Source organism: Gymnogyps californianus, chromosome 2 (assembly GCF_018139145.2).
Source record: "Gymnogyps californianus isolate 813 chromosome 2, ASM1813914v2, whole genome shotgun sequence".
Classification (NCBI taxonomy): domain Eukaryota; kingdom Metazoa; phylum Chordata; class Aves; order Accipitriformes; family Cathartidae; genus Gymnogyps; species Gymnogyps californianus.
Window position 1 is genome coordinate 19,879,728 of NC_059472.1, and position 14,356 is coordinate 19,894,083.

General features: G+C 38.3%; 1 protein-coding gene across 2 annotated transcripts in view; it reads left to right on the forward strand.

Annotated features, from left to right (window-relative positions):
• The window catches only part of RSPO2 (R-spondin 2), a 109,910-nt gene that overhangs the window by 47,250 nt on the left and 48,304 nt on the right, over positions 1-14,356 (forward strand). For both annotated transcript variants that reach the window (XM_050892161.1, XM_050892162.1), the window contains exon 2: positions 7,414-7,602. In XM_050892161.1, the coding sequence (XP_050748118.1) occupies positions 7,414-7,602 (189 nt within the window). The remainder of the gene's footprint in view (positions 1-7,413; positions 7,603-14,356) is intronic.

The following is a 14,356-nucleotide window of genomic DNA, read 5'->3' on the forward strand; positions in this document are numbered from 1 at the left end:
TTTGTGACCTGCAACAGATGTTCCATATTTTTTTTTCCATCTGGTAGCCAGAAATGACTTCCTGTGCGTAAAATGTAAATTGTTGGCAGTGCTGGATTTCTGGACTGGAAGGATGAGTACTGTCACCGGGGAACATTGGGGAAATGGAAGAGGTCTGAGCAACCAGACTGAGGAAGCATTGCTGCTCCATTTTCAGGGAGAGAGGAAACGTCCCCCAAGGAACTGAACACAGAGAAATTGTGGAGGAGGATTCACATCAGAAGTAGGAGGAGGAAGCAGCATTCAGTAGAGTTGAAGGCAAGCGAGGACTGGTAGGCTGTGAACAGCAGACAGAAGAGGACAAAGGGAGTTAAATGTTTCCAGTTGATAGCAGGTATCCAGAAGGTAAACTATGAGAGATGCCTTTAAAAGCTCCAGATAGCTGAATGAAGAAAGACGGCTGAGATACCTCTGTGACTGGCAGTTCAGCCCAGCTGGAAAGAAAGTCAGTAATGTTCTCAAAATATCTAAGCAACCAGGGCATCCTGAAACCAACATACATGTCACTTTATTGATAAAGTAGGCTTCTGAATTTGGTAGTCAGTGTGCAATGCTGATAATGCCTATAGTCACTAAATGTTGCAAAATATCTCAACATGTAGGTGATTTCTTGAGACTTGCCAGAGTGCTGAAGGAGAAGAATATCTAACTGATCTTCACAGTGATTCTCCCTACCATGGTGGTGGGGAAAACAGTACAGAAAATTCTGAAAGTATTCAGCTGGATAGCCATGTAGCAAAAGTAAAATGTTTTGATTTGGAAGTGGAATAAAAGTCTTCTGAATATAGATGGAATGAAGACAAGTCTTCTGAGGCCTAGACTAGAATAGTCAGAAGGACATTATATCAATAATGAGAGAATGAAATGAGCTGACAAGTGAGAGTAGTTTAAGCATAAAATTATGATATTGAAAATATAATTAAGACCTCCAAAGGAAGTGAAGAAATGGTTTCATAATAAGCAGGCAAAATTGTTCACTTAAGAGCATAAATTTGGTGAGATTTATACCAAACTCATTGAAGTGAAATGCCACCTTACAGTTAGTATATCTTCAGAGGAAGAGTGGGGAACATGTAGGTTTTCTGAGTTGTGGACAACTTCAGAGAAAATGATCCCAAGTGGTTAAGGCCCAGCATCCTGAGAAAGATAACACTCGGTGATCTCCTGCATAACTCCAAAAAATGGCTGCTTCCTACCCAGAGCAGTGTGGTACTTGGGAAACGGTGTCTTTGTGGTCAAAAAAACTTACATAACCCATGAATGTTTCGGGAGAGTAATATCTAGGAAAAGTAGAGAAGTTATATCACTTCTGTATTTGGCACTAGTACAATCGCTTTTCCATTGCTGAGCTCTTTTTTTTTTTTTTTTTTTTGGTGTCCATAAGCCTGCTGATAAAATGGTAAGGGATTGATCAAAGGACTGGATACTTTGCCTTGCGGTGAGACATTCCGGAATCTTGCTCTGTTTATCTTACCCATGAGAAGGCTAAGTCTTGACCTGATCAGAGTGTCTACATTGGGGAAAAAAACATTGAAAAACTGTTAACAATCTGGCAGGCAAAGACATAAAAAGGTCCAGTGGTTGCTATTTGAAGTTCAAAATTCCACTGCAGATTTTCAACAGTGAGAGTGATTAGCCCCTATGATATCTTAACAAAGGTTGTGGTGGTTTCCTTACCGCTGACAATTTAAAAATCAAGATTGAATGGTTTCTTAAATGATATGTTTTAGTAAAGCACAAGTTCTGTGGCTTCTTTGTACAGGCATTGGGCTAACTGTTCATAAAAATCCCCTTTGACCTTGAATCTCTTAATTCTCTTAAAGACAATGACTAGAGTCAAGCTAGTCAATTTTTTCCCTTTTTTTTTTTTTGTTATTGATGTTTTCTGTCCAAAACTCACTTTTGCTTTTACACAGCTCTAATGAAAAATAGGTATTTTTCTTGGCCAGCTTCTGTTCATAGCCCATCAGATGGTTTTTAACTATAATGACCTTGCAGTCTTACAGTGTTAGTACATTGGTATGCTATGCAATATTGGTCTATCTGTAAGGCTGTATTCTTTGTTCCATTCTTTGGTACCCTGAAAACATATGCCAAGCATAAGTGTATTTTAGCTGGTTTTATTGAGATATGTATGGAATATCTTTATAGCATTAATTGAATTCAGGATTATGAAATCTACTCTTTCTGCAATAAGTGCAGCTTGTAGTGGTCTTTTAGTTGCTTCCCTCCTCTGAGTCCCGTCGGCACATCTCATGTTTACAGTGATAAGTGTCTTGGAGACATTCCTGCTAGATCCAAACTAAAATCCAATTACCAGCATTTATGTGGCTGCAATCCCAGTTAGGGCAAAAGTGCCATTAAGCTGGCCATTGTACCAGTAAGCCCAGTTTCAGACTTCAGAGAATTCAAAAGACCAAAGACTGCCAAATAGTGACACAATGACCAGGCAGCGAGTGATATTAGGAACATAATGAGCATGTTAGCCTGGCCCTCTAAAGAAATGATGGTTAGGTAATGACTTTTTCTACTGCTTGTTTCTCTGCCAGGCCCTCCTCTTTCTCCAGTTGGTTTTGGATTCATTTGTCCATTTCAGCCTGGTTTTTAAAGAAGTGTAAAAATACCAGGTTCTTGTGGTGAGCTGAAGCACCAGGTTCAAAAGAGGTTTGTGACACCTAACAAGTGGGTATACAAGACAGACACAAATTAGTAGCAGTTGTTGTGGTATGGGCTGCAAGACAGTAAGATCACAGAAAATCAAATGCTCTAAGTTCTCTTGCTTACAGAACAACTTGTATTCTTGTGGGGAACAGGCTAGACTTATTTTGTACTGTTAACTCTCTTGTGATTTCAAATAGTCATAACAATTCACTTAAAACCGCTTCAGCAATATGGCTTAAATACATTTGATCCAGACAAGAGTTAAAGTAATTAGCTGACATTTGATTTTACTTGATATGGATCCAAACCATGAAACTTTGAACACCCTTAGAGTTCAGAAGTGTTTCATTCAGTGTTTGGGTACTAGTCTGTGTTCTCAAGTAACCTTTTCAAACTTGGCAAATTTAATCCCAGATTTAAAATAAAAAAGCAGCATAGGGAATCAAGTCTGTAAATGCTTTTTCTTTAAATATAGAGGTGCTCTAGAGTATAGTTGTAGAAGCAGCAAGCAGAAGGAATAGAAAATGCGTTATCTGTATAAAGGTGTGTGTTTGTGTTTATGTATGTGCAGCGTTCACACCCACGTACATACTTACGTGGCTATACAAAACATTACTCCTGCTTCAAGGACCTTACAATCTTAACAGACAGCCAGGGCAATCATGCGCTTTGAGACCCAGAGGATGGTGCTAACTTAGAGCATGTGTGCATTTTCGGTTTTATGATGTGACGACAGCAGTGCTTTGACACTGGTTAACGTTTGCGGGCCTTGTGGAAGGAGCAAGTTTCCATGAGGGGTTTGGCTGGGGGAAACCTGCCTGCCTGGCACACAGGGTTGAGGAGGGTGTTCCAGGCAGGGTCGAAATAGGGTTGAGTAGCATGATGATTTACATTGCGTATGATGCAGCTGGTAACTTGGAATGTGACTGACCATGTTTTGTAAGCTTGTTATTTTTTCTTGCAGTCTAATACAGAAGGAAAAAGAAGAGGTTATGAAGAAAGTCAAAAGGAAGTGTATAGATGTTTCTGCTGAACACAGAGGCGTTCACTTCCTCCTTCAAAGAGCAATTATATGAGAATTGAAAAAGCTGTATGTGATAAGAATACATTGTATTTGCTATGTTAAGAAACCAAGATGGAAAGGGAAGACTTTGGGGTGGGGGGATTTTGTAGGATTTAATTATAGCCTGAGTACATAGGGGCAAAGAGGAAAAGTTAAGCTGGTATCTTCAAGATGGCATGCCTATGTGACACCACAAACAGTGCTACTGTATATGATCTGTTAAAGTATATGTTCAGTGTCCAAGTAACTTAGTAGTAGAGCATATCATGATTTTCCCTGCTTTGGGACAACTTGAACTAACAGAAAGGTCACAGAAGTCAGTATGCTTCCTATGAAGCTCTGAAAAGAATATAAGCAACAGCAATGTGGAAGAACACCAATTCTGTGATACACACTTCGCAATAACTTACTGTATGCAAAATATCTAGAAATTATTCAGTTTGGTGCCTAAGCAGCACAGTGGGAAGTTTTTCAGATTCTTTCATAAAGTTTACTGTCTGTATTATAGCATACAAATCATATTATCTCCCCTTACCATTGTATAATTCTTCAGTGATTTTTTTTTTTTTTGCTTAATGTGGTAAAGAAAAGAAAAATATCTGATGCATTTTTAAGTTTTTATTGTAACTTAGTAACTAGGAGAGCAACAGAGAAAGTCATCACTGTGTGACCTTTCACTCTGTGACCATCTTGAACTCTGTTATCCAAATTCAATGTGTGAGTTTAATAATCATTCATTTAAGTAACAATACATGTGTCACATCTATAATACCTCATATCTGAGGATTTCAGAGTGGTTTACAAGTTTTAATGAACTGAATCTCACAGTGTTCCTATGAGAGGGGAAAAAAATACAGGCATAGAAGTTACAAATCATTTGTTAAGGCTGCTCAGGAGATAAAGAAGAAGGAGGGTCTAGATGTCATGGTTTGGGGAACCTACACACAAGTTAAAATTTTGGGATAAATATATACATCTTACAAAATTACTATATTATTGAACTCTTTCATATATCTTGTGTTGACCTTAAGCTGTGCCATCCATCTCCTAAACAAAGGATAACACAGGATAATGGAGGATCATTTTATGCTGTTAGCTCCTTTTCATGTGAAAGTATGTTAGGACAGAGCTATGGCTGAAGACCAGAGAAGTCAGCATAATTAAATTTGTCTGCAGAACAAAGTGTTATCAACAAAGACATCTTACCAGAAAAGGAAAAAGAGGTACTTGAGGAGAGTAACGTGGGCAGTCATAGGTAAAGGAAAGTTGGACAGTAGAGTCAAACTGAGACACATTTTGTAGCCCAGAAGTCTGAATTTTAGTGGGGGTCAATGAGGGAAGGTGGACATGAGACCTACATGGACATTACAAATCTATCTGCTCCAGAGCCTAATCCCTGCTCCCCAAGCCACACTATTGAGAATAGTAGCCTTTAGCTATATCCATGCTGTTCAGCAACTGGCCTGGCCCTAAGTCATAATCCTATACATGCTCTATATGAGATCCTGACTTCAACTGATTCAAACTCAAAAAACCACTTTGAGTGGTGAATAAATTCAGGCATCTCGCATCTTTACTTTTGCTTTGTTCCTTTTAATTCTTTTGTTGTAGTACAGGCTTCTCTGAGGAACCTTGAACAAGCTGGAGGTATAGATTTACTGAGTGAGATGCAAGGAGACTAAAAGGGGATTCAGAAGTCTACAGGATTGCCCACCATGTGTTAAGCAACAATTGCTTTGGAGTACATGGTCACATATTATTTGATGTGGTTACAGATAGACAATCCCTGCCAGCAGTGAGATGAGGGATGCATCCAGGCCTAGCTCATCATCTGTTTGTTTCTCTTCTTGTATGTCTTTGAAGATGTGGGTTGTGAATGAGAATAGTTGCAAGATGAACTGTAGGAAAAGTTATACCTGAGGTCTTGTGGGCAACAGGAGATGGGAACTGGATTGGGAGTATAATGCAGTTGGTCTGGTAGGGTGTGTCATTACAAAAGGGTTAACAGAGAGCTAAAGAATCGTTCATATACTGTAGAGGGTAAGGATGCTATTCCCATCAAGAGGATCTCACCAGGTGAGCCTGGTGCCAGAGGACTCCAACACTCAGAAAGTGTCCCACTGGCTGAGCTGTTTCACATCGGATTGCTTGGCTTCTCATCCTGCCTGCCACCCACTAGGATTATTTTGTACAAGATCGGAGTTGAATGCTGTCATGCTGAACTTGGTGAGGCATGTGTGGGGGACGGGAGCAGAGAGGGAGTGGGAATGTGGTGTGCAGATGTGTGAAGGTGAGAGTAAAGCTTATCAGCTACTGGTTCCAGAGGGTGGTGGGCTTTTCCTTTTTTCTTTTCCTGGCTCTGCTGGTGAAATCATCCATTGAACAACCTCAATTATCCATCCATACAAGATAAAAGTACCAGAGTACTATGTTAGGGTGTGAATACTTTTAAATATTTAAACATATAACAATTAAACATAGTCCTTGCCCTTTTGGCCAGCTGCTTTCGGGGTGGCCTCTATTAAAATGGTCTTGAGAGCCCAAAGACACTTTCCTTCTGTTTCATAATATTTTTCTTTTGTTTCCAGTAAACCAGGTTTGAACTGGCAAATTTCTGTGAAGTCCTGTAGCCAATTTAATATTTAAAACAGACCTGTTAAGTTATGCTGGTTTCAGGAATGTCTTGAGCCATCCTCCCTCTGCTAACCTGCTGTGCTGACTCAGCGCCTGAGAAGGAGTTGACAGCCCATGGGGACAGGGGAGTGTTCTGCGTCTCTGCAGAAAAGCCAGATAATAAAAGCTCATAAGGGCAAAGAGTGATGCAGCTAAGGTTTGTGTTGCAGTTATCAGCCAAGTAATTTAAGAGAAAAAAAGAAAAAACCCCCAAAACAAAACCAGAGAATAGAATTGAAGGCACAGCAACTGGTGATCTAAAATGGTAATCTGCACTAGATGTCCTCCTTTGGTAATGTCTGTGCATATGGTTTTCAGCCCATTTTGGGTAGAAACTCGTAGAAAAAGGCTCTTAGAAGTTAAAACTGCTACTCTCTTTTTGGAAATAATTGTCTTGACATTCTTAATAGAAAGACCAAGAAGAGACTGCAAGAAGACAGCTGTTGTAGAACCTTGAGAGCTCTGGGACAGCACACGTTGCTAGTGCTGTACCTGTTCTGTAGAGAGTTCTCTACTCTTAATATTGCTCTCTGCACAAGTCAGAAATTGCATTAGTGTGGTTGCTGGATTTCCATGTACATATGATTCCAGGTGCATGTATCAGGGTGCTGATGTTCTTATATTTTGTTGCTGTTGTGTGCTTATGTTCCGAGCTTCAAATTAGAATTCAGCACCTGGGTTTACTTAAGTTATACTGGTGAACTTTATGTTGCTTGGTCTCTGCTTGCCTGTACATTTATTTTAAATGTGTGTAAATTCATTAAATTGCTCTACGCACAATTAAAAATATAGAGATTGCATTTCTTTTTATTCACTTGCCAGTGCAGATGTATGAGAGTGAGTGCACTTTCAGAACCTTCCTTTCAAAACTACTTGTAATCATGCGGTAGGTAAGTAACACTTTAGAGGGAAGAGGACCTCCAGCCAAAATAATTTCCAAATGATCTTAAAGTGTAATTTATCTTCTTATTTTGCAGCTAGCTATGGACCAAATCCAATTTGCAAAGGCTGTTTATCTTGTTCAAAGGATAATGGGTGCATCAGATGCCAACACAAGTTATTCTTCTTCCTACGAAGAGAAGGAATGAGACAATATGGTGAATGCTTGCATTCCTGCCCATCGGGGTACTACGGACTCCGAACGCCAGATATGAACAGATGTTCAAGTGAGTTTTTTTTGAACCCTTACATTCACTTTTGTAGGAAGACCATAATTCACGCTCAGTTTTTAAGATGATATGTTGTGGAACATGGTGATATTTTCACAGATGTCTCAAGATCATCATAAAACTTCTTTGCTAAAGAACATCCCAGCTCATTCCAAGATATGTAACATTCAGCAGATTAAATAGTTGATGCATTAACCTAGTTTTTATTGTTGTTGTTATTTTTTTTATTATTGCTTTAGTTAGAAGGGAAATTTAGGAAAGAATGATGATTTAAGCAGATATTCCTAGTTTTAACAAACAAATTCCCACTATATGAAAATAAAAAGGATTATACCTTAATTTAACAGTGCCTCATGACTCATACTAGTCGGTATATGCACTAATATATGGGTGGGCTTCTTGTCATGCTTTTTGTTCCCACACAAATTTCAGGTGACCAGACACCTCACACCAGACATGCTTTAATATGTAAGTGTTGCTATTTTAATAAAACAGACGTACTATTAAAAACAAACAAACAACCTTTCACTTTTAGTACAGCATTTTATTTGGAAATTTACAACCTGCTAATGTGCAACAAGATTCCCTGTTTGCATGTTTGTGCCTAGAAGCACAACTGTTAAAATCGAGTGCTCTGGTATCTCTACACGTTATTTCACTGCTGTCTGGCAGTTGTGCCGATTCATATGGATTTTTCCATATGCTTATATGTGGAGTATCACCCATATGGATTATTAATCATTGCTATTACCTCTAATTTGTATTTATGGGGTTTTTTTTTGGTGTGTGTGTCATAGTCTAACCAGAATTAGGTCACTGAACCCAAGAACCTGAAATGAGAAATAGCTTTTCTTTGCTTCCTGGAATAATCAAGTGTCTGTTAAACGTATGGCTCTCTCCCCCTCAGTACTGTGGCATGTCACTGGGACGCACTGCGTTGTGAGAAAGCGGGTGCTGGCTTTTGTATCACACATAATCTTGAGACCCATGTGAGGTCACTCCGTGGCAATCTGGGCTGGATGAGGAGCACTCACGGCCGTGCTTGGACCAGTCCCAGCCCATGCAATGACGTCCCGCCTCTTTCTCCCCATTCCCTTCATGGGCTCTGTGGATATGCTATTCTTCACATTGTGTTCCCAACTGCTGCGTAATATTGCCAAGTGCTGCCTAATCTATACCAGGTGGCTAGGTTTTGATGAAAAATTAAGTCAGACCAGTATATGGTTTATATATCCCTTCTGTAGAGTAATTTAGGATCTTGGCCTTAATTTTCATAACGCGTTTGTGAATTCAGCAACTTGTCCACTTTAAACCTTCCAAAACTGGGCTGTAAAACTAGCCTAAGTAAAAATGTTTTTGAATATAGTTACAGCTTTGCGGAAGAGATGAATTTATCTATATTAGCCTGTACTGTGCTTGCAAGATAGGAAAAGTAGTCCATACTGTCAGTATTTCTTTACTTTCCTGAAAAGAAAAAAAAGTTATTTGCAGAATGTGGATGATGAATTCAATATAACTTTTTTCATTTTTACCACTTACAGAAAGTGGCCTTTTTCCCTGAATTACAGGATTGGTTTTGAAAAGCATAAATGCGAGTTGTGTCCAACCCATATTGGCATGTGTTGAGCACTGGATATTTAACTCACCCTCATGCCTTAGACAGTCTCCCCCTGTGAGAATAATGATGCAGTTGCATTTACCGACCAGTTCTGGTTCCCCTCCAATGATTTTTGTATTGTATATTTTTATTTTAGTGTAACTGCCAACTGGTGTAGTTATAAATCACATCTCCATTTTTTTCTTGGTTTGGTGATCCTGCATGACACATATGTTGCATTGTGGACACATAGACATTTTGTGGATTGAAGTTGAGTTAAAATAAACATTCTTAAAAAATAGAATAGGTTTCTTCCTACTCAATGTTAGATAGTTTTACGTACGCTTAGTTACAGACTCCATTGCTCAGATAGTATTATCTCAGCTAAAAATAATAAAAATTCTGGCTATGTTAAAATCCTTCTGGGAGTTACAGGGCTTGAATTACATAAGTTGAAATGATTTCTGCCCTATTAATGTCTTTATAGGCACAAATGCTGTTTAACATTTTATTACTGGAACACTTGCCCATTTTTGTTAGAGAAGCTATAGAACATATTTTTATGGAAAATGTTGACATGGTTTTAAAAGCCAAACAAAGTTAGTGCCAAATGTAACACAATAAATACTACAGCCAAGTGCAGCAGCTCTAAAATGATGGAAATTTTGAATTTCAAGACTAATTTTCTTTTCTACATGTAAGCAGTATGCGTGTCTTGAATTTGCTAAGTAGTTCTAGATTGTTTTTCTAGTAACAGTGAATCATGTAATTTTGAGACTGCTTGTCTCTAGAAATCGATGTAGAGTTTCCTGCTGGAGATGATTTTAATCTTGAACACTGCAGTATAAGAATGCAATATATTTGGATACGAAATTGAAAAGTGTTGAGTCTCTTCTGTAGAAGAATGCCCAAGAGAAGAGCTACACTTTGTTAATTTTCCAAGAAATTTTAATCATTAATGACTTTTAACTGAACTGCTCCATCAAGAAATGATCTCATGAGAAAAAAACAAAACTGAATTAAAGAGTAAGATGAAATCTGTCACCTGGGTGGTTGGTTTAACATTGGTCTGATTAATGGATCAAGCCTATCTTGAGCCTTTCAACTTAGTCTGTATCCATAGTAACCCCTACAATTTTAGGGGGAGGAAGCACTCAGAGTTTAGAAATCACAGCTCCATTCAGCTTTGGTTGGCTACTCCATTTGTTTTGGTTCACCTTTCTCAAAGGAGGGCCCGACATTGCTAAAATTGTAATTTCCCCTTCCATGCGCCTTCAATAAAAACAAGATAAAGACAAGCTTTTAAACAAATTGAGCATTTACTAAACACAGGTAGTTAATTCACTGTATTAAGAAAGGTAAGGATTTTTTTTGAACTTTGTTACAAAATAACAAGACATCATTAATATATCATGGCTTGACTCTTTCTTATGTAGTATGGCAGAGCATATGACCTTCTGAGACTATTGTAGTCAGTGCAATTGTAACAGTCTGTCAGGGGGTTCAATTACCACAGGGGCACCGGTATTTGCTTTAAATAAAATAATTCTTCTGGCTTTTTAGAAATAGTTTTCATTACTTTTTTGTTTGTTTCCTTCAAATATAGCTTTATCTTTGAAAAACAAGCTTAATATAGCATTTGGGATTTTGACAATGAAGTTGGGTGGCCAGAAATTCAGGTCTACCTATCATTATTTTATAGGCATTTTTTTTTTCCCCTTATCTCTTCCACTCTCTTTTCCTCCTTCAAATGGATTTGGATTTTTTTTTATTTGGAATTTTTTGAAATTTGGCCTTACTTTGTATTTTGACGGAAGAGTTTTGTTCCATCTGTCTGGCAACAAAAAACATTATAGTGATTTGAATTAAGATTTATTAAATCTGTAGTCAATTTAGATTTAATAGGGCAATTGTATATTTGTAAAGTACTAATTGAAAACACTGGTTTGGCATTTATTTAAAAGATCTCAACTAATAATGAATCAAGATTAGAACATACTGGAAATGTATCACTAAGTGTTTATTAAGTTAATTTATTTTAAAAAATATCCTCACTATAGGATTTTATAATTAGGATGTTGTATTCCAAGCATTGCTCTCCATGAAATGGCAGACCTGTGGTAAACTTCAGGACCTGTTATGGTCAAGTGACTGTGTGTATCACTCTCTAGCACTCATGTTCAGCCCCTGCCAAAGCTGTAGCTTAAAAATCTTTATTTGTATAATAATAATAAACAACCTGCAACTACCTAAGCCACATCTGCTTAGGAGGTTAAATAGCTAGCTATTATAAATATTCCCTTGTAGGCCAAAGCTCTTTTGCTTATGAATTTCCTCCTCTCGTTACTGTCTCCTCAGTGACTTTCCTGAAAGTTTTGGTCTCTCTTCTCTTTCCATTGGTTGTTCAACTGATACTCCATCCACTGTAAGAACTGCTCACATCATAGCTTTCTTCAGCATCTTGCCTCTGATCCTGCTCTTGTTAGCACTAGCACAGTCTTTGTCTCTCGTGCTCTTGTGTCCTCAAGGTGAGTTATAAAATGTGTAGTTTGTCTGCATTTTTGAAGTCTCTCCCAGCTCAGGAAATTCTGGAGAGGATTAGTACAGAAGGTGGTGCTGGTCAATGACAAATTGGTGTGGACTGCAAACGGACACGTCAGGATGGCAGCGTGAAGTTAAGTCTGTAGCACCAATGCTGTTTTACTGAGCAGCAGAAGGATGGGAGCAGGAGTTGGAAGGAGTGAGTGTGATGGGCATGGGGACAGTCTGGGGATAGGTGAACTTAGGATGTTCTGGGGTAGAAGAAGCAGAGAGATCTGAGGCAAGAAGAGTAGGGTGCTGTGAGTTAGAGTTCAGTGTGAAAGACCAAAGTATTAGGTGCTTTGGACCAAGCAACAGTTGTCACTCCCCAGGATAACCAACCTTACAAGTTACGGGCCCAGAGGCTCTTCTGGAATGATGCCTCAGTGGAAAGACTGAGTTTGACCTTCAGAAGGAAAATGCTAACTGTAGTGAATCATTGTCTATGACTTCTTAAACACAAGGGGACGCCTCAAGCAAGGACCCAATTTCAGTGCAAAGACTACCAAGCCCTTCAATTTAAGAATGCCACATTTCCTTCCCCAGCTTCAGTCTGCAGCTTCTCTTTGCAAAATATGATCATTATCTCTCCGTCTTGAAGGTGTTCAGTATGGTTCAGTACAGTTCTCTTTCTTACACTGGTGGTTGCTGGTTTCCACTCATGCTGATCCCCTCATGTGTTCTCACTTCCCTTTCCCATACTCAACTGCTCTTCACTGGTGTCTGTGTTTCATGCAGAGCAGAACTTGCTGTGAATCGTCGTTGCTATTAACATTACTAGAAATTGACCAGCTGTCTTTTCCACTACATGTACTACAAAATATCTTTGTTATGAAGGGCGTTATGGATGGATAGTCAATCACATTGATTATGTTTAGAAAGGGACAATGTGACAATGGAAACGCTACAGAATATGGATCTTTCACAAAGGCAAAATAAGGCTCATGTAAAATTTTAAAGTTTATGCATATCAGTAAAAATACTTTACAAATGAGTAACTGCTTTTAACAGTTGAGATAGACATCTTTTGACTTTAAAATTCATCGTATTGCACTTAGTATGAGAAACTGATATAGTAAACCACCTTCTTGTTAAGGTATGTTAAAATACAAAGTACATGCATCTCAATATGGGGCACTTTATGCTTTATTTTGAGCTTCAGAGGCATTATATTTCCCTACAATTCAGCTTATTCTGCATCACCTTATAAGCTGGTGATAAATTTACTGTGGAAGGATAGTATTAGTTTTGGTAACATTATGCCCTCTGGAATTACAGTACAGAAACAAGCTGTTTACAGGAGCACATAGTCTTTTTTTACAGTAACAGACACATGCACCTGAGTCTAAATTTAATTCAATATCTGAATTTGTATTTTGAACTCCTGGGCTTTTTATTTCTTCTCTAAAATGTAAGTCTGTCAATTCTTTAATGCTTATTTTAAAAGAAGAATGAGTAGGAGTGGCTTATCATGACTGTCAGGAAACCAAAGCAGGTCACGAAAATCTTTTAATATCACTATGGTTAATCTGCTTAAAATGTATCTCTAATTTGGGCATGATTTGTAATCTGGGCTTTCTCCTTCCAGAGTTCTTTAATGCACCATTTATATAGTTTTCTATAAATATTTTAAGTTTCATCCACGTCAATCAGATTTGGTTTTTTATGATCTTCAAATAAATGGCAGAGGAACATTTGGGTCAGTATAAATGAGATTATAAAGCCTAAATACAAATGTTTTATTGCTGGCTAGCTAAATGCACTTCTTATAGATCAGATTGGTTGCCCTAACCTTGACTGAAATATGGCTCATAGCTATTACTTTTTTTAAAAAGCTAGTGTATGTGCAAAGACACTTCAGAAGAAAATTATTTCTGAAGTGTCATGGGGTGCTAGAGCTCACTGAGAATTAAGGAAAAGGGGACTTTGGCTCCTAAGTCCTGTATGTAACTTATCTTTTACCACTCTGTTTCAGTAAACAAAGTCGAAGATGTTTTAAATTTCTGTCTTCGGATTCTTCTCTGACAATGGCCTTTTTAAGGGAGATATTATGATCCTTTTTCTTTTTCTCCTCTGTAGAACCAAAGAATATGGTCCTTCAGTTTGGTAGGTTTCCTGGCCATTGACTGAGGAGTGGAACAGTATTAGCTCATGGAGTTATGTTTCTTTCTTGAGCATATTCTGTAACTGCTCTCAAGCACGGAGGCACTTTTACATACTCTAATCTACCCTTGCGCTCTACTGAAATGTCAGTCATTCAAGTTCTTTCTTTCCTGTCAGCCTAAATTAAGAGATTGCACAGTATCAATAGACTTTCCATTGGAGAAGTTATATATCTTGTCCCATAAATCAACATTTCAGAGCTCTGTCGAAGGGATAAGTTTTTGTTTTGCTTTGTTTTGTCTGAACACTGAAGATACGTGAGCAAAGCACTTCTGTCTAATTTCAGCCCAGCTTAGCTTCACCAGACAAAGTAGCGACTTCTCTTCCACCCCTTCCCCTGGGAGATGAAGTCATGGAGCTGTGAATTTATAACCACTCCTGTGACAGCTTGTGATTGAAAATAGACTTCTG